General features: G+C 37.0%; 2 protein-coding genes across 2 annotated transcripts; one reads left to right on the top strand and one right to left on the bottom strand.

The window, feature by feature from the left end:
* Positions 1–2,445: 2,445 nt before the first annotated feature.
* PCYB_071120 (DEAD/DEAH box helicase) lies at positions 2,446–9,979 on the top strand (the record flags this gene model as incomplete). The annotated part of the gene is made up of 2 exons (XM_004221509.1): positions 2,446–9,336; positions 9,521–9,979. The coding sequence occupies 2 exons, from the start codon at positions 2,446–2,448 to the stop codon at positions 9,977–9,979; spliced, it is 7,350 nt and encodes a 2,449-aa protein (XP_004221557.1).
* Positions 9,980–11,889: 1,910 nt separating this feature from the next.
* Positions 11,890–20,628, bottom strand: PCYB_071110 (hypothetical protein; the record flags this gene model as incomplete). Its single annotated transcript, XM_004221508.1, has 2 exons — positions 14,251–20,628; positions 11,890–14,082 (listed from the first exon to the last, which is right to left on the bottom strand). The coding sequence occupies exons 1-2, from the start codon at positions 19,087–19,089 to the stop codon at positions 11,890–11,892; spliced, it is 7,032 nt and encodes a 2,343-aa protein (XP_004221556.1). The 5' UTR covers positions 19,090–20,628.
* Positions 20,629–24,449: the final 3,821 nt, after the last annotated feature.

The raw sequence follows: 24,449 nt of genomic DNA, 5'->3' as shown, positions 1-24,449 counted from the left end.
TGCATGTGATATGTACGGTGGGTTATATTAAAACTTTACTTTTTTTTTTTCACCCATCATTTTGACACTTAAAAAGTGTTTCCATTTTGTTTATTTTTGTGCCTTTTTTTGAAAGTGTGTATTGAGGGCACACTTTCATGGGCTTTCCACAAATGGTGCTTGGTTTTTCATGCGAATTGTTTTACAAGTTGGAGAAGAAATGCGGGTTAACCGAGTGTAATTTGGTAAACCTGCGTTTTCTTCAGTTGACGAAAGAATTGCAGCAGGGGGGTAACACGTTGTTGGTCGGTTTGTAATGCTTTTTTTTACTTATCTTTCTTTATTTTGCTCTGCTGCGGTTTTATGTGATGTATTTTTTTTCTTTTCACAAGGCAGCATTCGATCGTATGGCACGTTTATTTTTCCCTGTTATGGAATTATGCGTGTAAAATACTCGTTGTACAAACCGGTTCTTTTCAAAACGGTATGTTAAAGAACGTTTTTACCTCTTTTCTTTTTTGAAATGGAAAAATGTGGGTGGAAAAAATGGGCAGGCCTGACTGACGTATGGTGAAATTGGACACATTTTGAAAATGGTGTATATATGTATATGTAGCGGGTGCGTACATATGTGCTTATGTCAGGCCCATTTTCAGAATATCTCTTTTTTGCTCATAAGGCAATGGAGCAAGCTACGGGGTTACCTACTGGCAGTTGCGGCAGGACTGCAACACAATATACACAGAATTTGTTGACACCATATATTCATGCAATATAGTCCTCTTTAAAAGTCAGTTTTTGCATACTTCCATTTTTGCATCCGAAGGTTATACAAAGGTGACACTTTGGAATGGTACACTTTGAAATGATACACTTGGGAATTTTTTTTTTTTTCCCTTGTGGTGTACTGCTGGACGAACAGCTTTTACGACACATGGTTAAGCGAGCTTTTTTTTTTTTTTTATGATAGCTAGATTTTATTCGATATGCTTTGACAATTATGTTTTAAATTGTGGAATGTAGTTTACGCCTTATTCGGAAAAACAAAAGGGGTGAGAAGATGACCTATATCACCGTATAATGGAATTATTACATAATAAAATTACTTGAAGAATTAGATACACAGGAAGTGAGGAAAGTGACAAATAAATCGCTACATGGGTCACACGTAGTTTTTTTTTTTTTTTTTTTTGCAAACACATGATGTATCCACTTTTTCGTATTTTACGAAATGTCCCCTTCTGCCCCACACGTGTTTCCTTTTCTCTGTTTCGGTTTGTATCCCCTTTTTTTTTTTTGTGCCACAAATGAATAAATTATGCTGCGGCCTTATTAGTGGCTCGTGCATTACTTGCATAAGCTTATGCATACGTGTATGTAAACATATGTATAGATCTTTTTTTTTTTTTTTGATAAAGAAATTTCCACTGTTAGCCCCAGAACTGCGAACGTCACATGTGCCACATAAACTATGCACCTTAAAGATTTGCATCACATAAATACAGCCATGTGAGAAAAAAAAAAGAGTAAAATGAAAAGAAATGTTCAATTTGTATACTTAATATAATTATTTTATTTCTATAATTAACGCGTGATCATATTTTTATGTAATTATGCTGATCATAAGTATATTACAAAAATACAAAAAAAAGCGTGAAAATGCAAAAAAAAACAAAAAGAGGTTGCCTTTAAACATACGTGCTATTTCATCGAAAGAAATAAACCTTTACATGAGACTTTTGTAACCACAGAACAGGAAAAAGAAAGAGAAAAAACAACATAGAGAACAAAAGGGAATGTGACAAAAGAATTGCAAAAATAAGTAAAGGGAAGGAGCAAAAATGCATTTTATCATAAATACTGTTCATATTTGTACATAATTTTGCATTTGCATTATTGACGTTTATGTAGCGCCACGCAAACGTTCATTTGAAGTTTATCGAGTGCTTTGCGTGCACAGTGTACGACCCACTTCGCGCGCTTTGATTTGCTTGGTGAACAAAGAAGTTCATAAGAACAGAGCTACTTTGCGAAATATGCGAAATGGGAAGCACCTGGTGCCAAACGGATTCGAGAGAAAGAAGTGACATCGAATGAATCCCCAGGTTCTGAGATAGGCCTTACTCGGGTGGTCGCATGTCGCGTGTGCATTTGTATGAACGCACGTTTGTGTAAGCAACCGTTTGTATATTTGCGCGGCTGCTCGCATGTGTGTGTGCTTACCCCATATGCGCACACATAGCCAAGCGCCCCATTTGAGTTTGCCATTAAAACCGTTAAGAGGCCCAGTTGGTAGCGAAGAATTTATACAGCGCATTGCGCCCGCGTTAATTGAGTTAGTTCCCCGGTGTACTTGACCGTGACTGCATTTGCACCTGGGAGATATGCACATATTCACGCACAAAGCCACAAAATCGAAGAGACGAATACATTTCTACATGCACGACAACCCCAACGGTGTATAGAATGAATTTAGCCAATGATGAATATCGAATTAACAAACTAAAAGATATGAAGGACCTAAGAATAGCGGAAAATGATAGGAGCAAGAGATACGCATTTTTTAACGAATGTACAGAAAATGACTTGAACGATATAGAAAATGTAGTAAATAATAAATCGATAAGCGTAGATACGAAGATAGAATTATTTTATTCCAAATTGCATAGCAAAATATTTGACATTTTTCGAATCGTGGCAGATTATAACTGCTTGTATATTATAAATGGGGAGGGACTGATCATCCACATCTGTATGTTGTTATCTAAATTTTATTCCTTCGAAAATGAAGACGATGAAAATATTCTCTCCTTTAATAATTCTCTAAATATTAGCAGCGCAATTTATTACGTAGAAAAGATACTAAGCGATTTATCTGAATGTAATTCAAATTTTCACATTTTATTTTTCAACATATTTAATATATTTTTCGAGAAAGAGACGAAAGTTTTTAGGAATTATAATTTAGTAAGGAATGCTTTTATCATTCATTGTAAGAAAAATTTGATTCCATTTTTTATTTTTGACAACTGGTACAATGACAACAATTACAATTTTTATTTGATAAAGTACAAGCCTCTGTTTATGTTTGTCGAAGATAGTTCGTCCTTTTTGTATGCGTTTAATAAGTTTTACGTGAGTCCGATTGGGGATGAGGCCACGGCGAATACGTCCGGTGAGAAGGGGGGGGTCCAAGACCATGTCGGAGAAGCCAGCACCGGGAAGGATACAAACTACAAGGAATACATTGTGAAGAAAAGAATTTACGACCACTACAATGAAGAGATAAGGGAGCTGTCCATTTGTTTTTACTTTCTCCTGATCAATAACATATTGAGGGATATTAAGTGCGTGTTTTTTTTTAATTTCGAGTCTGAGAAGAACACCATAAATGCGTTTTCTATAAATTACATGGGTATCAATTTTAAGATCTTGGCAATGTTGAATGAGGAGGCGTCCGTTCTGTTTGACAGAAAGTTTTATGGAAGGGAGGCAGCTGAGGGGGGAAAGTTTGAGGGGGCGAAGTCAGACGGGATGACGAATCTTCTTATCACATCGCAGGATATAAAAGATTACGATCTGATGCATAAGGAAGAGGAAAAGCACAGCGAAGAGGAACAGCAAATTTTGGAGTCATTTTCAAAGCGGGTTAGTGAAGATGGGACAAATTTGAAAAACGTCGTTCTGGGCCTTTTTTACGAGAGGAGCAAAGCGATAAAGGGGATAAATGAGCAGAATAGATGGAACCATTTTGTGTTCATCCTGAAGCTCCTTTTTATGCACAATTATTTAATAGAAAAGTTGAACATGAAAAATTTATGCCTGTATGATCAGTGTACGGGAGATAGTAAGGACATCGCAAAAGCGGTAAAAAACGCAGCAGAACCGTACGTACGCTTGTATCTAGATATATACAACTTCGTTTTGAAGACGCTTCAAAAGGAGGTGCATTGTGATGCTTTGAAAAGTGCGAGGAACGTCGATTTGTTAAACTTTTTTAATGCTTCCATAGTGCACAATTTGATAAATTTTGTGTGTTTTAAGTTGAGAAAAAATGTGTACGTCATCGAACATGAAGATTTTTCATTTGAAGGGAAGAACGTCTTTGAAAGTGCTTTTCAAAATGTAGTAGGTGATAATGGCATTTCTTTTTTCCCTCTCAGTTTTGCATTTCTGAAGGATGATATAAACTTTTTGCAAAAACGGGAAGCGAATGATTTGGGGAACCAATCGGAAGAGCCAAGTGATAGTGGCAGAAACGCGGGGCAGAAAAAGGAAGGAGAACTCATGAGCAATGTAGATAATGGGCAAAATGAACTCGCCGCAGGGAATAAAAAAAACGCAAATAATGGGAATGCTCCCACAAATGTCAATTTAATAAAAATTAGAAATGATTTTATAGAAACTTTTTTCAGCATAAAAGATTTAGTAAAGAATGACAAGCTGGAGGAGGATGCAAAAACGGTGTACATCAAGTTGAACTTAGTAAACAAATGCGTAGAATATGATAGCGAATTTTTCGAGTTGTCCGGATTGTTGCACATCAGTGATAGGGAGAGCCTAATGGATATTCTAAAGAGTTACTTCAAAATATCGAGAGATAATCGGCTCCCATTGAACATGAAGGAAAAGGACGATAAGTACAAATTAAGGCGCCAACAGAGGGACGAAAAGAGGAAAGCAATAATCGCAAAGTACCTAAATATCAGTTCGCTACATCATCCTATTGTCATTTCGGAGAATCACCCGTGGATAAAGTTCTACGTTTATACTATCGAAAAATTGTATAACTATTTGAAAGATGAGGAGAAAAGGAATGGAATCAAGTTTAGAATGAAAAGGCTGTTTGATGGGTCCTCCGATGGGGAAGAGAACCAGCTGGAGGGGCAAAGCAAAGGGAGTAAGAAAAAAACGAAGAAAAGTAAAAACGACATATACGAAATGTTGGATGACTCAAATGAGGATAGCGATTTAGAAAATGATATGAAGCACGAAAGGGGGAATAACAGGGATGATAACAGAAAAGGGCGTAACGAAAAGGCAGCTAAAAAGGGTGCCAAAGCGAATGTAAACACATTAAGCAGGAAAGATGAAATTTTGAAAAAAAAAGAAATGTCAAATGAGAAGAAAATTTACGAAGTAGACTTAGAAAGGTACAACGTGTTAGAAGCCAAGGTAAATAAACTGCGAAGCAATAATAGCTACTCAGACATGAACACCTGGTCACTGGATATCATTTCCGGATTTAACAGACTAGTAGATGTGTACAACTTTAACAACGTTACAAATTTAATCAAAAGTGTGGAGCTCCAAATAAAAATTAGTATAAAGGTTTTGAGCAGCATGTTTGAAATTATCATGTACACGAAGTTAAAGAATGTGAAGAGCAGCAGGCAAAAGTCGGATGCAATCAGAAGCATTATGCTGATCTACAAATTGACCAACGAAATTTTTAACAAATTTAAGGAAAATTTGAGCGAAAAGGATATAGTACAACTACAAACGGTGTTGTTATCTCTAGGGTTCAAAAATAGCAGTTATAATTTGTTCGAAGAGTACGTAAAAGTAAGGAGGAACCTTTTGAAATTGTCTGGAGAGGGTGGAGAAGAAGAGGCAGATGAGGATAAAGTGGGTTCTGCAAAACATGGAAAAGGAAAAGGAAATGAAAAGAGCAAACTGAAAGATGGTGGAACATTGAATGATAAGAAAAAAGGAGCGCAACAAAGTGGCAACCAAGGCAAAAGCAAGGGGGGCAAGAAAGCGAACGAGATGGCCGCAGAGAATGATGGGAGTAGTACCCATGGGAGCGGCTCAAAACACGCCAAGAATAAAGAAAGGGGAAAAGATGCACACGATATTTATAAATACAAACTGGAATCTGTCAAAAATTATAGTGAACTAAAAATTGATGAGAAGAAAGAACACGAATTTCAGTTGTATTATATGTACTACTTGTTAGATAGAACAACCGGTAATATAAAGGATAAGCGAGTGCTCTTCACCCTGGATACTTGGCAGTATAATATTTTAAATTTGGTGGATAGACGAAAGAGCATTTTAGTTTCCTGCCCCACAAGTAGTGGTAAAACATTTATTTGTTACTACGTAATGGACAAGGTGCTACGATTAAATAACGACAGTGTGGTTGTGTATGTAGCTCCTAACGACACTTTGGCATTTCAAGTTTATCATGAAGTAAATGGAAGATTCAGCACCAAGGGTTACTCGAAGTATGGCGGAAATAAATTGTGTTCCTATATGACGGACAAATATGCAGAGGAAAATGCGTTAGACGCTCAAATAGTCATCGTTTTACCGAGTGTGTTTGAAAATATTTTACTTTCGGGGTATGCTGTAAATGATGAAAATTCAAACTTGAACGTATCAAAATTTATTAGCCGAATTGAGTACATCATTTTTGATGAAATCCACTGTATAGGAGACAAAGAATTTTATGGAACGCAAATAGAGAATATTATCCATTTGTGTAATGCCCCCTTTTTGGCCCTATCCGCAACAATAGGTAATATAAAATATTTTTATTCTTGGTTGCAAAACGTGATGATGAAGAAGGGAAAAGGGGAGCAGGACCTGCACTTAATAAAATTTTACGAACGGTTTTCGGATTTAATTTTGTATGTGTACACGAACAATAATCTGCACCATTTGAACCCGTTGGCTTGCTTCAATTTCAGGGACATTTTGTATAAGGGGATCAATAAAGATTTTTATTGTAACCCTAGGGAAATCTACGAAATCATAATTGTGCTGTTCGAGTTGGCGAGGAAGAACAACTTCTACCACTTGGTGGAATTTTTAGAACCTTCCTTTTATTTCCAGTACACGAGGTGTATAAACAAAAAGCAGTTCATTTATTACATGCACACTGTGAAGGAGACCATCGTTTACTTGATTCAAAATAAGTACATCTCCAATTTGGACTATGACATGTTCATACACATTTTGCTGTCGAATTATATGAAGAACGCTGACTGGGTGAAGGACGAGGGGGGCGACGAAGGGGCAAAGGATAAAGTGGGTGACGAAGAGGCATCCAAGAATGAATCGAAAGGCACCCCAAGCAGTAGCGCCACGAAGCACCTGTACAGCAACACTGTGAAGGAAGTTGTTCCAAAGCAGCAGCTTTTCCAGGAACTCTACAAAAGTGTTGTACTGGACGAGAAGTACATACTGAACAAGTCGCACGACTTGGTGAAGTACACCGAAACGGTAAACACAGAACAGGAATATCTAGATAGCAGTAAGTTGATAGAATTACTAAAGCAGTTAGAACAGATTAACTTCCTCCCATGTATTGTGTTCAACTTTGAGAGAAAGGAGCTTGAAGATATGACTATAAATCTGATTAACGAACTTATGAAAAGACAACACGATAAATATTACGGAGATGAAGAAAGGACTTTTAACACCAAGATGGAAAATAAAATGAGACAAGAAAGGTACGAAAATTTGCTTAAACAGAGAGAAATATTGTTAAAAATGAAGACCGTTTCACGTAATCAGAGGTTGGAACAAAATATGGATAAGGAATATTTGGACATGCTCAATGAAGAAGAGATCCCAGAACCACCAGTCGACGTTTCGGAAGAATATGATGGAGACTTCTACTTCTGCAACAGGAAAGTCTACATTAACTATGTTACAGAGATAGAAGATTTGATCAGAGAAGCGGAAAGAGCCATCGAAGGAAGGAAATACAAATCTGTGCTAATCGAAGGGCTGAAAAGGGGAATAGGACTACATTATGAAGTACTGCCTTACAAATTTACCATCATTGTGGAGTCCCTATTTCGACTAGGATATATTAAAATTATTTTTAGCAATAAGAATTTATCGCTAGGTATTAATATACCTTGTAAATCTATCATTTTTGCTGGACATACTTTCGAATTAAATTCAGTCATGTTTAAACAAACGTCTGGAAGAGCCGGAAGAAGAGGCTTCGATTTGTATGGAAATATTATCATATGGAATATTAACTTTAAAAATTTAAGGAGATTAATTACGTCCCCTCTGCAGACCCTGTCAGGTTCCTATGCTGTGAATTTTACGAATATTTGTAGAAGTATGTTGTTGTACAACTGCTTGAAGAAGAATAAAGACTTGGAGGAAATTACCAACAGAAACAAAGCAGTGGTTAATAAGCCCATTAAGAAGAAGAAGAAAGATGAAACCATGACTGTTGCTGAAAAGGAAGAGATATTTGAGAAAAACAGAAGTATTAACGTAAATTTTTTTACCCGAATTAATGGCATCCTTAGCGTTTTTTACAATTCGTTGTATTATGTAAATGCATTTCAGCATAGGGGGGATGGCGACGGGGATGATAAAGCCGGTTCGCATTTTTCGGAACGTGTAACTATGACGAAGGGGGGTGAATCAAACCAGCAAAAATTGCAAAATGGGGATGTAGCGGGGAACGAAATTTCTTCCCCCGCTGATGCGGTGCACATGGGGAATGAGAACCCCGGAATGGAAACGACTGAATTGTTAAATTACCATCCCAGTGAATTCGATCATCAGAAGGAGAAAATCAATGCGCTGAGGAAATACGTGGATAGAAAATACGAATACAACGACTTATACTGCGAATTTTTAGCCATGAAAAAAGGCAAGAAAAGTGAAGTAAAGGAAGGTGAAAAACACTTAAAGGAATTGTGCTTCAGAATTAAAGCCCATTTCCTAATGTTTATAAACATTTTGGTCGAGATGGAAGCAATAGATGAAGAGTGCAATATAATAAATATGACCGAGCTAGCCATATTTTTAAAAAAAGAATGTGACAACAATTTAGTATTAACCTATTTGTTAGTAAAAAAAGTATTACATAATATTGTTGGAGATGGCACATTTTTAGGTTCCTCTGTTGGTATGATTCCGCTGCAAAAAGTAATTGATCGTGTAACGTTTGAGAAGAATTATTCGCGTAATGTTTTGGTAGACGATTCTGCTAGAGGGCAATTCATTTTGTTATTTATACTTTCCCATTTTATTAATAAAATAAAAGAAAACAAAATAGCCTTGACGAAGGTGCTAATAAATTTCAATTGTAAAGTTAGAACCAAATTGGAGTTATTCAGCTCCACGTATTTCCCCTTATTGCACATTTTGCCAGCCCCTGTCCGAAAGCATATAAAGAACATTGAAAATGTTTTGTTGAGGTACCTCATGAATTACTCCTTGCTGGTTTTAGCAAAATTAAATTTGTTGCACAGGAAGAAGACGTACTTACTGCCCTACACCCAGCTGTACATTTTCGAGCAGCACCCAGCACTCCATTTGGGGGAGATATTTCCGGAGGGACATTCCGAGTACTTGACCTTTTATCAGTCGAAGGTTAGGAAAAGAGAGTGATTATTGGTGCAGTGTGGTTTGAGTGTATTATATATTCCCACATGGGGGTTTACTCCCTCGCTGGAGCGATTATGCGTGTCTCCGGTTGGGTCGAAAAAGAGGGAAGAGAGACGAATTTGGAATTTTTTTTTAACCGTTTATTTAATTTTTTTTTCCTTTTTTGCAGCTCCGCGACTACAAAGTAAGATCGCCCTTCCTGGCTTCCCTATACCAGTGCGACAATTTCGAAACCCTAGATGAACTGCTTTACACGTCCATACTGGACTTAGATATACGAAAGAACATGATTCCAGACATCGGAGAGGATTACATCTCCTTTTTCAAATTCGAAGATGATGTAATAAAAGAGGAAAAGGTGTGCTTGAAGAATTCCTACATTTTGGATTATTTTATTCATGGCAAATATAATGTACTGAGGAGCAAGAATGACTTGGGTCAGTATAGCTGGTACATAGTGGATCGATTTATCCAGGCACTAAATAACATCGAACACTTTTTGCATGGAGTGAAGAAGGACAGCCTGTTGCTATCATCCGACGTTTTTTACACGTACCTGAACACCTTGAAGGACGTTTTGGAGAAGTACTTCAAGTCGATTAATTCTGCGCAGGCGCAGAATGACTAGCAGTGTGCGCAGGGGAGGGGTAGCAAAGTAGGCAAGGTGGTAAAGAATAAGTTAAATGGGTTGAACGGGTTGGAGACGGGGGCACATTAGGTTGTAACCCCCATTTGGTCGTCTCTAACTGGATTGAACACCCCAATTTTGTTTCATATTGCCACGTACTGCCAGAATTTGCCCCTTTTTCCAGGGCGCATGCTCTGATTTATAGTGCTGCTCATTCCGTGCTATTTCATCAAATTGTGATGTGCACGCATAAGAGGAGGGTACCTATTCGCATGCCCCCATTTTCGCAGCCATTCCTTGCACGCTGCATCGACGCAAGATTGCTAAATTATTTTGTGTGTGTATATATCATTAGTGCGTTTTTCTAAAGCCGTGTTAGTAATTTACCTTATTGACATAACTTCCAATTTAAGAGACTTTTAAAAATGTGTATTAATAGGAATTTTTTTTTTTTTTTTTGCTGTATATATTTTTTTGGACTATTATGCCACCAAAAAAGAGTTTACAAAATTGTCATCGTGTGGCTGAGGCCTTTTAGAGGAGATGTTCCCAAAAGTTGGGAAACTCGGAAAGGTCTTTTTTTTTCTTTTATATAAAAGTTTTCACATGCAAAAAAAGGTGCTAATGCTACGCTTATGTGAAGGGGTATCACGTCGTCTGTGCGCATATTCCTTATGTAAGTTTGTTCAAGGGTAAAAAAAAAAAAAAAAAAAGAAAACGGCCAAGTGTTCCTCTAGATATATATATATATATATATGTGTGTGTGTACAGTGCAACAGCACAATGTGTAAGCGCACACGTGTGAAATCGAAGCCATTTGGTGAGACAGAAAAATGGAGTTACTGGGCTACAAAGTGCAGTGGCTGTTGGACAAAATAAACGCCCATAGGTATGTACATGCATGTAGGTAGCTACTTCGTGATGTGCAGAGGGGCTAACATACGAATGGTCCATTTTGTGCCAACAAATTCAGAGCAGCTTGATGGTTACTGTGATGCATTAAATGAGCGCATTGAAATGGAATGGAAAAAAAAAAAGGAAGTGAAAATGAAAAGGGGCAACATGGGTGTGTATGGGCATTCAAATAGACGGATTACAGAACAACGACACGTTGTGCCTTTACTTTTTACACTTCAACTGCAATAAATAAAAAAACATGTAAAAAAAAAAAAAAAAAAAGAGGGTAACTGTGTACGAAGTTATGCACAACTTCTAACTACAAAAAAAGCAAAAAATATGTACCGCAAAATGCATGTTTTATTTATGCATTGAAACGCAAAGGAATTGCGACTGGGGGTTACATACACATGTATGTACACATACAATGAAAGGAAAAAAATTAAATTATATAAAGACTTAATTATGTAAACATAAAAAAAAGTAAAGAAACCTTCATTATGATGGATCACACAAATGTTCGTGGTAGATTTTTCGCATTCTTTATGATCCTTTATCCAGTTGGAATATTCAAAACGGAAAAAAAGCTAATAAAATGGATGCGAGGGCAAAGAAAGATACGAAATTTACTTCAACAAGGTAACTGCCAACTCGGTTATATTATATATGCAAGTGTTTTCTTTTTAATGATTTATTTCGTTTGCGTAGCTTTACCCGCATTTCCCGTCTGAATTTCTTAGCAAGTCATTGTGGTAACTGGAATTTATTGCGTTACGTTACGTTGCATTTCATTACGTTACTTCTTTTTTTTTTCTTCATTTGGTGCAGTTTTATCCAGTTCGGTAGGATGCCACTCCATTTTGTTCATCATTTTTGGCTACCTTTTGTTGCCTTTAAATATTGATTACCGGTTTAAGGGTCGCCATTCCCCGGTTTACTGTGGGTCACTATGTCCTAAAGGTGCGTATCTATTATACATGCTTCTCCGCAACAGTCACGGATTGGAAGACACTCTATAAATCGCATGTGGATTCATCGTTTAAATTGTAGTACGCTTCAAATTCTTTTTTGAAATTTTTTACGTCCTCGTACAATTCCTTAAATGAGCATCTTCTGGATGGTACAAATTGCAAGCATTTTTTTATTATTTTTTTAATTTTCCTTTTCCATAAGACATCAGCAAAAATTCCTCTAGTTGGCAATAAATCATTAATGGTTATATTTTTTTCTCCAGAATAAATGTTCGTACTGTTTTTACAATTCCATTCACACAACACATCGACTACCTTTACTTCATCTTTGTTAACAACGCTTAATAAATTGTTTCCACCAAATAATTGGCATAATACTAGCCCGACGCTGAAGATTGTGGTTTTTGTTGTGAATTTGACAACCCATGAATCAATATTTTGCATTTTAAAATATTCATTTTCTCTTTTTTTTTTCTTCTTTTCCGATTCGCTTAATTTGATTTCCATATCTTTTATTTTCTCATCTTTTTTAATTAAAAACTCTTTTATTTCTTCGTTATCTGAGTAATGTTCTAGCGCACCATCATCCTTCATGTCATGTGTGCATATCTTCATTAAGTAGTGACCTTTTAATATGTCTTCCTCTTCGCTATTTGGATGATGACTATCCGAGGTTGCTCGTTTTTCCGACAAGTCGGCATTCGCGTCTTCTGAATTGGCGTTGGGTGCGATGCTGTCAATCGGTTTGCATCCTGGGGGTACACTGTTTTCGTTTTCTTTAATGGGGTTGTTACTACTATTGTTGTCGCCACTTTTTCCATTTATTTCATTATCCCGGTCTTTCTGGAAAAGCTTTGTGCTATTGTAGGAGTTGCCGTTTTGGGAAACGCCGCTTTGAGGAATGCTCCTTACCGGATTACCACTGAGCAAGTTACCGTTGTTGCTGTTTCGAATGGTTCCATTTCCGCTCGCGTCGGGCATATTGGGATGGTTGTGGGAAAGGCCCACGTTGACACTAACCGGGTGGGGAACTGGAGTTTTTTTCTCCATCTGGATCGTTCTCTTACTACCAGTGCTATTTCCTCTGGTATTGGAAAGGGTGCTACTCCTGTTGTTATTCCTAGCGTTATTCTTGTTGTTATTCTTGGCGTTATTCCTGTTGTTATTCTTGGCGTCATTCCTGTTGTTATTCCTGGCGTTATTCTTGTTGTTATTCCTGGCGCTATTCCTGTTGTTATTCTTGGCGTCATTCCTGTTGTTATTCCTGCGGTTATGGCTGCTGCCATCGCTGACACTACCACAGTAAGTACTATCTCTGTTCCTGGAAGAAAGGGATCGGATGTCATCCACTTCCCTAGTGCATGAGCATTTTCGATTCACTGGACTAAATGACTGACCACTAAGCATAAAATCTTTCTTCTTTACAATGGGCTGAATAAAACGCAAGTCTAGGAGCTTCTTCCACCTGTACTTTATTCTTAACTGTCTCGTTTTGATAATGTGGAAAATGTTCGAATCGGGACCATACCATGTCTTTCTAAACTGTTCGGATTTATTTAGAGATGACAATAGGAAAACTAGGAGGGCACATTCAGGAGAACAAAACCCCTTGGTACATATTACATAGTATAAGAAATTATTAAAGTTCTTTTGAGAATTATTATTTTTGATTTTTTCATAGTACGCAGAATTTGTTGGAAAATAGAAACGTCTGCCCGGTAAGGCATCGCCCACATCTATGATGGTAACCTTTTTACAAACGATTTTTGAGATTCCCGTTTCGTATTCAATCATAATATTTCCTGGTTTTGTGTCCCAATTAATGATTGGATTGTCAACAGATTCGCATACAATCATTAAATGCTTAACTAATTTTTTGCAAATGTCCAGCAAAAATTGACCTTGTTTTACATTATCCGTCCCTTTCAATTTCTGAATAATGTACGTTAATGTACACCCGTCAATCATTTGCATAGCTACTCCTAGCACGTGCTCACTATTTTTTGTTATTCCAACGGATGACCATAGATATTTTGGTACTGAACCGGGATGTTTTTTGTTTTTTTTTAAAATTTCTTTTGCTAAGGGACTTTCACGTGGTGCATTTTTCTCTTTACACCTTTTGCAAACATTGATTTTCATTTTGTTGGGATTGTTCATATTATAATTTGGAGAACTGTCTGGTGCGTGAACATTTAGTGGAAGATTCTGTAGGTCGTAATTGTGGCGTAAGTTCTTACTGGGGGAGGAAATGCAAGAGACTACACCTTGGGGCATTTCTCTCTTTACTGGAGATGTAGGTTTGCAAGCACGTGCAGAAATTTTTGATAATTTTGTGTTGATAGAGGTATTATTTTGTTGCCTATTTTTCTCATTCGCGGTATCGGTAAGTTTATTTTTGACCTCAAAATTGGCAATTTTTTTTCCTTTTTTCGCATTAATTCCTCTTCTTCTTTTGTTTATAATTTTATGCTTTGTTTTTAATTTGGTTTCCTTTTTCGTAATCCGTTTATTTCGGACATTTTTATTTTTGCCCGTCTTCTGTTTGTTGTTGGCGATTCGTTTGCGCTTTCTCCTGATGCTTTCCCTCTTGATTTTGTTTCTTGTGTGTAGGTATATACTTCGGCTGTTCTTGCGGTTGCTACGATTGTTGCGATTGTCGGGGTTGCCTGGATTGCCACGATTGCAGTGGGTGCCGCGGCTACTTCCGATGCTGCGACTGCCGAGTTCACTTCCGCTATTGCTGGTGGCGTTCTTCGTTCTCCCAACTTCTCCATTTTCTTCTCTGCTTCTTCCGTTACTATCCATTTGAACAATGTAGTTATTTTCCTTCACACCTGGACCACTTTTCGAGACGCATGAATGACCAAAGTTGTCCACATGTTGAGCCATCAGTTTTTTCTTCTTCACAGTAGTTGTGTCCCAAACATGATTGCCTTCATTATTTTTTTCAGCGTAAATATTCAAAAGGGTTTTGTTTAAGGTGCTTTTATTCCCATCATTTGCTAACGCCATTTCTTTGTCGAAGAAAATGTTTAAGCAGTACTTGCATATAAATGGGTAAACAGCGTTGTTTGGAGAATTGGTACAAATATCTCCAATTGGAATTTGGCTCAGCTCGCTCGTCAGGTTGTTACTGCTGATGCTGTTTTGTTTAGTATTAGTGGTGGTGCTACTTAGGCCGTTACTTCCACAGATATTTTTATCTTCACTTGTTTTGTCAACTTCCATGCTGTAGTTGTACTTTGGTTGCTGCTCATAATTGCACACGTGCATATCATTATTGGGGGGAAATGTGTTATTCATTAAATTTCTAATGCTGAGAATTTCTGAAAGGTACAAATCTAGGTTTTCATTTGAGGAGCGGCTCGAATCGGGCTGTTTATTCGTGGATCGGCTCGAATCTGGGTGTTTATTCGTGGAGCGACACACATCAAGATGGTTATTTGTTGTCGTGTCTTTTTGGGAACAAAATTTTTTATACGATTCTAGGTACTGGCTGTTTGATAAATCAGAGCTGGAGATGTTCAGAGTTGAGAGACTATCAAACTGAGTGGCTTTTTTACTTTGAAGAATATTTTTCACACTTTGCTCATGACATTTTCTTAGATATTCCTCCGACTGGTACTTTCTCTGTGCATAATTTTCAATTTCGATGTTGACATTCTTGAGTTGTTTCCCCTCAGATAGGAGGCTGTGTATTTTGTACTTTAATTTATATATGCCACATGTACTCGTATTTAATATTTTGATGGCGAATTTATTGGCTGGTATATTTTTTATCGAATGTTGATAAATCGTAAAGGGATTATTTATGGCGTCGTGGATGTAGTTGTATCTAATTACGTGTTTGATTATGTTGTACATTGTGTTTGCCTCCATGGTCATTTTTTGCACAAGGAACACTTTACACTGTTCTTTTAATAGGTCGTATAGGGACTTATATCCAAACATCTTTAAGAAATTTATTCTGTTTATTGCTTGGATGAGGCTTTTGCAGAGTGCGTTATGGGGAGCGCTTTCGGGGCAGTTTTGCGGCAAGTTTTGATGTCCATTTTGGTGCCTATTCTGATGGTCATTTTGGCGTAAATTGTCCATGTGGTTCGAGCTTGGGGGGTTGGCCAGCTTCCCCCCTGCAATGGCGTTACCAGCATTGTCACCACTGTTGCCATTGATACTATTATTGCCATTATTGTTATCCCTGATGTTGGAAAAGAATTCCCTCTCCTTTTTCATGATAGAGCAGCTTTTGCTAATCATTCTGTTGCCCAAAAAATTGGAATGTGTGTCGTTTGGGCCTCTTGGTGTGGCAGTCAAATGGGCAAGCCCCGCATTGCCCGGTTGGCCGTCTGCAATGACAGCGCCGTCTCTATTTGTAGCATTTGAGCATTCTGGCCTTACACTGGGGTCTGCATTTTTATTAGCAACAGCGCTAGAATTCGCATTCGTATTCGTATTCGCACTCATATTAATGTTAACAATCCTGGAGGTGTAAATATCGCTCGGGGCTGCGTCGTTGGTATTAGCATTGCTGTTAGGGGTGTTGTCCATCACGTTGTTACCTGCGTTTTTCCACTTCTTGATGCTACTTCTATTTTCATGAGTACTGCCCACATTGTTGATGTTCGCGTTTTGCGACATTTCTGCCTGGACGGGATTTGACTGATCGTTAGAGATCTGTTGGGAGGTGCCCCTCTGCGGCAGGTTAATATAAGACAAAAAGCTTCTTTTCCTGGAAGGTACGTTTTTCGAATTTGTTGAGCTGTTTTTGCTATCTTCATTTGAGACATTTATAGTATTCGTAAAACAGTTAAGAATCAAATTGGAATCCTGAGAGTGCTTGAGGAAGTCCTCCACATTGTTGTCATCAATTTCGAGATTTTCACCATAACTTTGGTTATTTATATTTGTTTTCAGAAAATCATAGCTGTTTATATTTCTCTTAAGTAAACTGTAGAAGTTTTCAAAGTTTTGAATGTTGGAGTAGAAAAAGCTGCTAATATTGTCCACTGCTACAACCTCTGCTTCGTACACATCAAATTGGCATTTATTTTGCGAACTCAGCTTTTTTCCTAACTTTATGTATGCATTTCCAAATTTTATGTCATAATCTATGTTCTTTATGAACTCTAAATATCGCTTAAATGAACTACAACTCTCGGGCAATTTTTCCATTTGGGATTCCTCCAAACTGCTAGTAGCTTTGGAACTTATTAGGTTCTCATTGTTCAATTTATCCTTTTTGGTGCTGTTCCCACTATGGGGCGTTACTGCATTGTCTGTATCTTCCTTCTTGTTGTCTATTTTATTTTGTTTATTTTCTTCTTTGCACTTGGCAAATCCGTTATTTTTTTTTTTCCCTCCTTTAGCGCACTTAGAATTAAGCATACTTTTTTTTTGAATATTTTTATGCTTATAACTGATCAATTTTTTTTCTGTTTTTTTCTTTTTGCTTTTTTTCTTTTTTCTGGTAGTGTTGCACGTGTTGTGCTTATTGCAGCCCCTTCTGTTTTGGTCGTTTCCCTCCTGTTCGTTATCGTCGTCGTTATTGTTGTCGTGGCTGCTATTGCTGTTGTCGCCGTTTGCTTTGCCGCTTCGGCTGCTGTTGTTATTGTTATTGTTGTTGTTGTTGTTACCGTTGCCGCTGTTGTCTGTGCCGCTCTTTTTTCCACCCTCATTGCTTTTCTTGTCGCCTTGATTGTCACTGCCTTCGTCGTTACCGCTTCGGTTGTTTCCGCCTTCGTTACCGCCGCCTTCGTTATCACCACTTTCGTTGTCATCGCCTTTGATGACATCGCCTTGGCTGTCTCTATTCTCGCTATCGCTAGCATCGATCCTGGCACCACACATGCAGAAGATGTTCGTAACATGGTTCACATTATTGGAGTTTCTGTAGTCACTCAGTGCACTGTTGTTATTTAAAACGTGCGTATTCGCGTTTCGCAAATTACCGTTGCAATTCCGTGGGAGCATTCCTCTACCCGTTTCGTTGTTTAAGGCATTATTGGATAGGCACTGTTCGTCAAAGCGAGATTCATTTAGGTAGTTGTTAACAGGGAGTCCTCCATTTGTATTATGAACGTTTGGATCCTTATTCATATTCGAAATTCCCTCAAATGAGTTGCCAATCCTTTTGGTATGGTAATAATCTTCATTTTCTCTCACGCTTATGTTTTTGCACATTTTACACAATTTATTTTGTTTGTTCAAACTGTTATTATTAATAGTACACACACCGTTGGGGATGCCATAATAATTTGGTGGGTCATTATTTTGATGAGGCTGGGTGTACCCGCGGGTGTAGTTTGTTTCTTTGTTTTTGTCGACGGTTCTGCTGGAACAGTTGTTATTCTTGTTGTTGTTGAAAAAGACGTTGAAGTAGTTGGTGATGTCTATTTTTTCTTTCTGCGGGAGTTCGCCACTTTTAACGAAAATTCTGTTGCCGTGCTGGGGCACGTGGTTATTTTTTCCCATGAAACGGTTGCTGCTGGGATGGAGGCGGTTCTGATAACAGCAATAGCAGTTATGGGTGCTTCTATTATGGGAGATGTTGTTATGGAGGAAGCAGTTGTAGCAGTAGCCGTTATGATGGTAACCATTCTGGTGGTAGCCTTTATGGGGGTTGCTTCTATGGACGTAGCTGCCATAGTTGCTGCGACAATGCCTATTGCACCCATTTCCGCAACCGTAGTTTCCACGTTCGTACATATACCCTTCGCTGCGCATAAAACTGTTCGGATTTGTTTGCCACCTTATTTGGTGCCCATTATGACAGTAACTCAAATGGTTCATATTATGATGTAAAATATTTTGACATTCGAAGCAAAAGCTTCTATGGTACCTACGTCGCTCTATGGAATGGGTTAACTGATCCTTCATAATGGTTATGTTCATATTGGAATCATTTCCGGCATGTCTATTATTCATACAATTGTTGAGATTTTCGTGTGTGTAGCTTCGCGTGTAGTTCATTTTGTTTTCCATTTGGACAGTCCTAACCACGTTGTTGTGAACTTTAGTGAAGCTTTCTTTTTCTATGTAATAATGGTCACTACTGTTAGGGTTCGTTTTGGCTATATTTCTTCTGCAGTCATTCAGTTTGTGTGTGTGATTGATTGGATTATCATTGTTGCTACGACAACGTTTTTTGTCACTGCCCCTTCGGTGCTTGATGTGCAGTGTTAATTTTCCTTTCACTTGGAATTTTAAATATTGAGAATGTCTATCTTCTGATTGGTTCATCATCCGTAGGTGGGAATTATTCGATTTGTTCCTTTGTGTATGATCACTTGTGCATGTTCTCTTTCCCCTTTCTTCAGATTTAAGCATGCAGTTGGGGCTGTAGACCACTTCGTTTTTGTGTTGTCTTGCATGGATGCTTATTCTTATGTGTGTTCGATTTTTCAGGCTTCTCTCATGTGTACTATCACGGGAGCTTCCACTGGAACTGCTAAAGATACTACTTGCATTGCGATCCGAAGGGCCGTGGAAGCTAGACCCTTGCCCCTTTTGAGCATATGCGAATTTCACAAAATCGCGTTTGAGGAAACCAGTAAGTGTGTGTATAACATGTATGTGCAAGAAATTTTTACTGCATTCTGATGCACCCGCGCTGAGCTTCTTTAACTTATGCCTCTTTTTGCAAACATTCCTATATTTTATTATGGTATCAGATGGAGCAGAAAAGTAGTGACAAAAGTAGAGAATTAGCTTCTTCATTGCGCAATATAGTGTAGTATGATAATTTGAAGAGCTGCGTGGGCTATTCTGATGAGGGAACATTTCGTTTTGATGTTCACATTGATGCGACTTTTCCGTCTGTTCCTTTTTATCCTTGAAATGTTGCAAATATGCTGGCAAATTGATTTCCACTTCAGATTTTATACCCTCGAGTTTCAGATCAGACAACCAGCTTACAAAATTTCTTTCGCAATACTTTTCTTGTTTACTACAACGTTTGCTACAAATATGATGAAAAAAATGTTTGCGCTGGTATTTCACAACCCCATGTCGATCTCCAAAGTAGTAGAGTAATAAACTTATTTTTTCTTTCGTGCGTAGCAGAATTTTTTTCTTTTTAAAATGATAAGTGATGATATGTTCACATAGATCAAGAAAAAAAATGGCATAATTTACGATATTTTGATATTGTGTAACCAAAATTTTGTACTTTCTGAAAAATAAGGGTTTTGGGAAGGGTAATTTGTTTCTCACAGTGGTAGAGATGGAGATTGCATTGGACACAGCTCTAAAGATGGCGAATGTTGACATTTCTCTTTGGAAGAACGAATGGCCCATTTCTGTGATGCAATTTTCTAGGCAATTTTGTACGCACAAAAATGACTTCTGATGAGTTATACTACAGAAGCTGCTCATAATTGCCTTTTGAAATATCACATAGCAATGACGTGCTAAATAAACTGCTTGGTACAATTCGTAGTAAACATCATTTCGTATGCACTGATGGGTGTCTCTTTGCATGCAATATGGTATGCTTATTATCCTTGCGATTCCGATTCGACATATGCCATGGTGCTTTTTGTTTGTGGAATTTAAAAATTCCATAATGCTACCTCGGACGTTATGTGTTTTGCACATAATTGTTGAAACTGCTAACGGTATAAAACTTCTGTTGTTTTTTATTTGTGGGATGGTACTGCTCAAGTGGTTTAGGAAGTTTACTACGTTTTCGATGGTTCCTGTTTTTTCTTTGTTATTCTTATTCTTATTTTTTTTATTTTGTTTTTTTTTTTTTATTTTTATTTTTTTGTTTTTTTTGGTTTACGTCAGGAATACTTCTCAACTTGGTGTTGCAGTTCGTGGTGCCAACATTATACTTCAGGAGACAGCACTCAATAAAAAGGACACACCATGACGGGGTTCCTTTGCACGCTTCCATGCAGTTGTCATGATAATACATGTCTAAATTATGCACATCCATGACGATTTTGTGTACTACGATGAATGACTCCTTGTTGGATCGCCCGCGTCCCATATCATTTGTGTTATTTCTTCTGTGAAATAAAGCGTTTGATTGTGCATTTTTTGAGATGACTGACCCCTTTTTACCTGGAATATTTGCTTTACTTTTTCTTTTTGTGCATGTAAAATATTCCATTTTGACAACCTGCTTTTTAATGCGAACAGTTAACCTTCTTCCTTCATCCCTCTTTCCGCATCTAGTGTTATATTCTATGCACTTAACGTATGGAGAATCGCCTCTAGCATACTTTTCAGTGATGTCTAATATGTCCACAGAACGATTTCCCTTTTTGAGGGCTCTGTCCTTACTGACTCTACGTAGACACTTCTGTGCAGTGGTAGATTCTATGTTGTCCTTACAAAATTTAAAAAAAATTTCAAAGGCTGTCTTGAGATGAACTTCACTGTTTTGTAAGTCTAGGAAATTTTCCACGGTGTTGAAGAAAATCTTTTTCTCGAATGGGTGTACATTTTTTCTTATTTTTCTCTCCTTGATGAATCCCCTTTTAGCGTTCTTCCAACAGTTGTTACGGATCAGCTTTTCGCATTTCTCCTTCTTTACAATTATTTTTCCTTTAAAATTGTTTTTAATGAATAACAATTGGTTCTTGCTCTTCGATCGATTGTCCTGCTTTGCTATTTTTTTTTCTCCCTTTATTTTGCTTATCTTTTTGTTAAGTGTACCTTTTAGCAATTGGGCTCTGCAAAAATTGGGTTCACGTTTATACTTAACAAAATACCTGTCCCTGTTATGCAAACTGATGGTGATTTCATTTCCTTCTGTTGGTATGTCCTCGTCTTCGTCCTCATCCTCTTCTTCATCCTCTTCTTCCTCCTCTTCTTCCTCCTCTTCTTCATCCTCTTCTTCATTTTGAGTGCTTTGTGTGCTTTGCATATTCAGCTGGTTTTGCTTTTCTCTCGTACACAGTGAACTCACATTAGTGCTCCAGCATGACATTTCCTGCTCTAGATACTTCTCCTTGCACGTTTTATTTGTATACACCAAAATGTCCGAAGTACACGAGTCCCTCAAAAGGAATACTCCCTCATTATCACTATTGAGCATAGGTTCTACATTGTCAGACTTAAGGTTAAAATGGCTGGTTTTCAGGTACGTTAGATAAATCATTTTCTTTTTTTGGTGCAGGGTCAACAAAGCAAAGGCATACTTATGCAATTTTAATAATACTTTAAGTGTGTACCTATGCACCACAGCCAATGCAAGTCTGCGTTCATGTAAATTTGGCGATTCGGGCAATTTAGGCAATTGGGGCAATTTAGGCAATTTGGGCAATTAAGGTAATTTCTTGTATGTATATATTAGCACGCTTCTGCACTTGATAAAAATGAAAGCACGAATCGCCAACTGCAAGCAGTTACGAACATAAATTGAGAGCTAACTGGATTCAATAACATAAATTAGAAAGTATTCGCTTATCTTTTCGTGCACGTGTCAATACGTGAAAGGTAAGGATGCAGGGAAGTAGAAGTGAGGAAGTAAAAGTAAAGGAGCAAAGGTATGGAGATGATAATTTGGAAAAAAAACTCTGGAAAGGAAACTTTAAAAACAACAGTTTGGAAACAGTAACATGGAGGAAATGACTTGGAAGTAAACATGTAGAAACAAAATAAAAAAAAATAAGTAAAATAATTGGTATTTACAAATTTCAGAATTTCATTAAAAATAAGAAAAAAGGTGTACACATGAATGTGAACACACAAGAAGGGGGGCACAAAAATGCGTACAGATAAATATGATAAAAATGCGTACAGGCGAACATTCATAAAAATGCGTACGTGTACTAAAAAAAAGGGAGATGTCTGAAATTAATAGCATATTAATTTCCTACCCTTGCATGTGAATAGGTGACGTTTTCTTATGTAATGGAATTCTATAGGATGTACTAGCAAATGGGATTGTCTTATTGTTATATTTTATTTAATTAATCATTTCGTACTATAAAAAAAAGAAAAAAAAGGGACAAAAAGTTGCACTACACAAAAGTACAATAGTGTACAATAGGGTACAATACTGTAGTTCAAAATAGCACAAACAGGTTATATTTAATATGCCCCCTTTATTACGCACACTTTTTAATGGTTCTATTTTATAAAAACAAAATAAGAAATTGTAGAAAAGGTGCATGTGCGTTGTTTGCCACATGTAGTGTATTTTTTCACTTTTATGCTTTGTAAAATATTTCGAGATGTTTTCGGGGATATGTAACAATGGTCGCTCTTCCAAAACGAAATTGTATCTGACTGGTATTTTCTCAGGCAGCGCGCCAAACGTATGCATGTACGTATGCATGTACGTATGCATGTACGTATGCACCTATGCACGTATGTATGAGTACATTTGTGTACACCTGTGCTTATGTACGCAATGCATTTAGGTACCCCTCACACATTAACATAGCACGCGTGTGAAAGCATGTACATTATATGCCTTACGTGACAAATGCTACACACACTTAAAAATGGAAAAAAATTCACAGTGGCTTGATAAACGCGAGAACAAAAAAAAAAAATGTCGAAAAAATCGCGATAAAAGGCACAAAAGGAAAAAAGAAAAACAATTTCTATACTTAAGCAAAATAAACAGAGAAAAATACTCAGTCATTTATGCCTAAATATAAATGTTTTTCTTTTCTCACTAAAAAAAAAGAAATATAAAAATTCATAAGGAAATAAAACAACCAACATGCAAATTCTATACATACGTAGAGACGACAGTGTATCATGGTATGAGTACGCCTTTCTCAAGCATAAAAATGGGGTTACTTTTCAAAATAGAAAAAAAAATTATCTGTTCTAACTGCATTTTGGAAAACGAAATATTTCTAAAATGCGGGAACAGAAATCTACAGAAAAACCAAAAAAGGATTGTTCAAAAACGTACCAAAAAAAGCATACACAAGGGTATATAAATATATACAAATATACATATACATATATATGCGCACGCGTGTAACATACGGTGAACATATAACTCTGCTTAGTCATACTTAATTATAAAGGGAGAGGTGTTCATATTCAACCAAACCAATGAAGACATAATACGAACGAAAAAAAATGGATGTCTACGTGGAGAAAAGAAAAAAAAAATATGCGTATCATCAGCGATACTCGTATTAATTTACAAGCTTGTTTGTCACATTTTTTTTTTTCTTCACTTGTAACGAAAATAAAGTGTATAATTTTGTTCTAAATAAAAAAAAATATATGTAATGAATAAATGACAAAATGTATATAAAAATTTTGCGCAAATTTAATGAGGGATTTATTTACGTTCGCGAAAAAAAGGAAAACACACAAAAAAAAAATATATATCATATACTCGCAAAATATATTCATAGCAACCGAATAGCAATTTTCGTCAATTTTAAGTTCGGGCAGATTTACACAAATATATCTATTGATGGCTTCAATATGCGCATATACATGCATGCATGTACGAACATATATATATGTTCTTTTTTGCTTGTGCAAGCTCGCATAAAATTGCCAAAGCGAGCCCTATCTCTTGTACAGTTCGTTTACAGAATTATGCTTTAGTTTTGTTTTTGCTTTGTTCTGCGTTCCCTTTTTTGTTTTTGTGTATATTTTCATTTTTTTTT

Source organism: Plasmodium cynomolgi, chromosome 7 (assembly GCF_000321355.1).
Source record: "Plasmodium cynomolgi strain B DNA, chromosome 7, whole genome shotgun sequence".
Lineage (NCBI taxonomy): Eukaryota > Apicomplexa > Aconoidasida > Haemosporida > Plasmodiidae > Plasmodium > Plasmodium cynomolgi.
This window is presented reverse-complemented; position numbering and strand designations above follow the sequence as displayed.